Source organism: Penaeus monodon, chromosome 34 (genome assembly GCF_015228065.2).
Source record: "Penaeus monodon isolate SGIC_2016 chromosome 34, NSTDA_Pmon_1, whole genome shotgun sequence".
In the NCBI taxonomy this organism is placed as follows: Eukaryota; Metazoa; Arthropoda; class Malacostraca; order Decapoda; family Penaeidae; genus Penaeus; species Penaeus monodon.
The window spans coordinates 11,782,536-11,785,973 of NC_051419.1; the positions used below are offsets into that span (position 1 = coordinate 11,782,536).

The 3,438-nt window shown below is 34.7% G+C and overlaps 1 protein-coding gene across 1 annotated transcript in view; it reads left to right on the top strand.

Moving 5' to 3' along the window:
- The window catches only part of LOC119594581 (threonine synthase-like 2), a 1,636-nt gene extending 1,041 nt beyond the window's left edge, over positions 1 to 595 (top strand). Inside the window, exon 2 of the mRNA XM_037943618.1 lies at positions 36 to 595. Within this exon, the coding sequence (XP_037799546.1) occupies positions 36 to 219 (184 nt within the window). The 3' untranslated portion in view covers positions 220 to 595. The remainder of the gene's footprint in view (positions 1 to 35) is intronic.
- Positions 596 to 3,438: the final 2,843 nt, after the last annotated feature.

Consider the following 3,438-nt stretch of genomic DNA (forward strand, 5'->3'; position numbering starts at 1 on the left):
AGTGACACTACCATATCTCAATCTTATTTGAGCAGCAAGGAAGAGAATCCATGTGGCTATATTGCAACAGCATCACCAGCCAAGTTCCCAGAGGCAGTAGAGAAAGCAGGGGCACAGCCTGTTACAGAGGGTATCGGCCACCTTGAAGACCTTCCAACAAAATTTACGTGGATGAAGAAGGGAGAAGATTGGTACTCCATTCTTCGCAATAGGATATAAGTAATCTCTTCCAAGAAGGTGTAAAGAAGGAAAGGAAGATGTATGTTCATGATAATGTTTTTTTTTTCTTGTTGATTATTCAGGGAATGTGCATTAATGTAGTGAAAAGGATAAAAGTGTGGTTTTTAATAAAATTTTAGCTGTGGTTAAAAGTTAGGCAGCATGTCACCTATATTTTGCATTTGTTAAATGTTTTCTTTTGTTTTCTTGAGATGAATGTGTATTCTTTTACATTTACTGAATTAGAAAGTTTGAATTTTAATATTCTGGTGTCCTTAAGTATTTTGAGGGCATGTTGTTGGTAATTTTCCAAAGGTGTTCCTAGAATATGTGCCTAATTAGCACTTCTTGAGTACTCATTTTGTTCTTGAAATAGGTCCAACTGTTTGAATATGGTAATTTTATTAAGAACTTACATAACAGTGTAATAGTAAGATATACTACATTTAAAAATACATAATACTATTTGGAATATCTAAGAGGAAGGATGGACACACCAGATATTTAACTGGACATTCTTTATAACAGAAGGAAGCCTGCTATTTTTGTCCCACCCATACTGAAATGGTCTTTCTGGTGCACAGCAAATATAGTAGCATTTCTTCCAAGTTCCTAGATGGACCCTGGGATTGATGTGTTAATGCTTAAGAGACAAAGCAGTCTCAACAGTATTTCTTGTACTAACCAACAGTAAATGCTTGTTGGTTAGTATTGTGCACAAATCATGTTATGGTATGCTAAGCTATAACTTAAGGTATAGCTTTATACAAGTCTTGTTACTTTCAGTCAGAAAACCTGTTGACTCAGTGTTTTATGATTATGAATATTGTGATATTTTCTTTGGCAGCTTGCCACAAAATGCCAAAGAGGCTGTTACACTCTTTTGTTAAACTTCTCGAAAGTATATGTATTGCTGTAAATTTGAGTGATTTTTTTCTTATTGACACTATCCCTTGTTTGATAATTGTTGGTAAGTGACTTTATATTTCATATTTCTATTTCTGCAAACCTTTCTTCTGTTTGCAGAACACACCTTTGTTTCCTATTTGTTTAGTCAACTACAAGATATATAATATATTGCCCAAAGATCCATTATTACTCCCTTATTATTTGTATTTCAAAGCACCCAATATACACTACAGTCAGACTCTCCTCCCTTCCCTCCATGCAACATTGTCTTTAAATTGAAGGTAAGAAATGAAATCATAACAGTTTTTTTCTTTCTTTTGTCAATGCACTATGAAAATTTTATAATTCATATAACCAAGGTTTTGTATTAACAACAGATTTGTGTATATAAGAATATTGCAGGATCCTTCTTTTGCATATTCTAATGTTTGCAACAGATTCCTCTTGCTGCATGCCATAAATTTTATCATAGAATAACGAAATATCATGAAAGTGATATTCCAAATTTCTTAAGAAGGTATGCAATAGTTACAAAGTTTCTAAATTAATGCAGATCATCTTGGTGTACAGTACAGTAATGGAATAATAGTTTTTAAAGAGCAGTTGTTAGAACCATATATGCTAAAATATGTTTTCAGATATTTTTTTATGAACACACTCATTTTCCCAGGATGAGCATGTTTTACTGAAATAAATTACATTACACAAAATTATTCTTTTCTCTCAGTCCCTTTCGAAGTCTTTTTAATCAAATTTTAAGTTGCCCTTCAGTCATTTTTAACACCTCTGTGTCAGTTTCATTGAACTGGGAATTTTCCTGGCAATGCAGAGTGTCATTGAGTGAAGCAAGTATTATCCTACATCCAACAAGTTTGCTTTTTCTTTGCCAGGACACATGACATAATCATCTCAATATCAGATGGACAATAACTTCTATAATGATGGCTTATATGTAAGATATGGATAAGTAGCATAGAGTTGTGAGTATAAGTTGGAGAGAATACAGCAATTATACCCAGTCAGGACAGTAACTACACATAAATAAACACTATTGCTTCTCAGCAGAGACATAATGAATCTAACTTGATACCACACAGTTCCAGAAGGATAGTACTTTATAATGATTCATTGTTAATAAAATTGGTGTAGTAGTTAGGAGTATAACTTGGGTAAAAATACAATGATGAAGCCTAGTCATTGGTTGCCTTGTATGTAGTAACCCTGGTACAGAGTGGAATTTATTTTTTATATGTAAAATATGAAGTTCTTAAAGGGATAGTATATACAATAACATATAGCTCACCTCCTTAAAGCAAATCGGGTTGCCAGCCATAGCTGAGAAGGCATTAAAGCCTGTATTCTATTCTATAGATTCAGTGCTGGTCTCTAAGCCACTTCTGGGTCCAGCCTCCCATTCTGGTTAAATTACAATTATACTCTTCACACTGACAGTGGCTTCAAAATAGTTCTAATGGCATTATGCCTGCAAAAAATAACAGGATCTGGGTTAAGAACTCTTGTGGCCTGGTCCATAAGATACTGCACCTGTGTCTGACCAAGAAGGTGATAAGCCCTAATGAACCTGGTTCCATAGTCAGATATGGCTAATCTAACCCCAGCTTAACAAAAATGGTCAAATCTGTCATAAGACCTTTAGGCATAGGTCAGTAGCTGCAGGAGGAGGTGATGGCTTGCACCAAGAACCATCCCCAGTGCAACCACAAGGTATGAATCATTTTAATTATTTTGGGTGGGCTCAAAAGGCGCTTGGTTGATCCTCCATATGATCTGAGACTCAGAGCTGCTGTGTATTATAATGCACCAGATACCATTTGTTGCACTAATCTTTCTGAAATACGGATCACCAACAAATGTTAGACAGATGAAAAAAATATTGAGTGTTTTAGAGGCTGAAGCACATATAGGCATACTAGCCTCTGTTAAAATTGAGTTATTATGATCTAATGAGACAACTCAAATATCTGAAAGAGGCAGTGTAAGCTGCAAGGAGCTAAAGAAGCTGAACCAGTCTAGATGGATGTCTGATATAAGCTGGTGAAGCTCACCTGTATAAATGTGGCTAAATTGAACTCAACCAATGCAAGAAGAATGACAACTATCTTTAACTTCTTAGTGAACTTGTGCTTTATTTTCAAGCATATTCAGGCGAGGACAAAAAACAAGCTACCATTATCAAATATAGGTTTTGATCTGTAGGTCCCAAAAATAACTTTTTGTGTGCATACAGAGTTTGAGTATTCATTAAACATAACTATACTAAATATTTATGAAATGTTTGATGCAATAGGT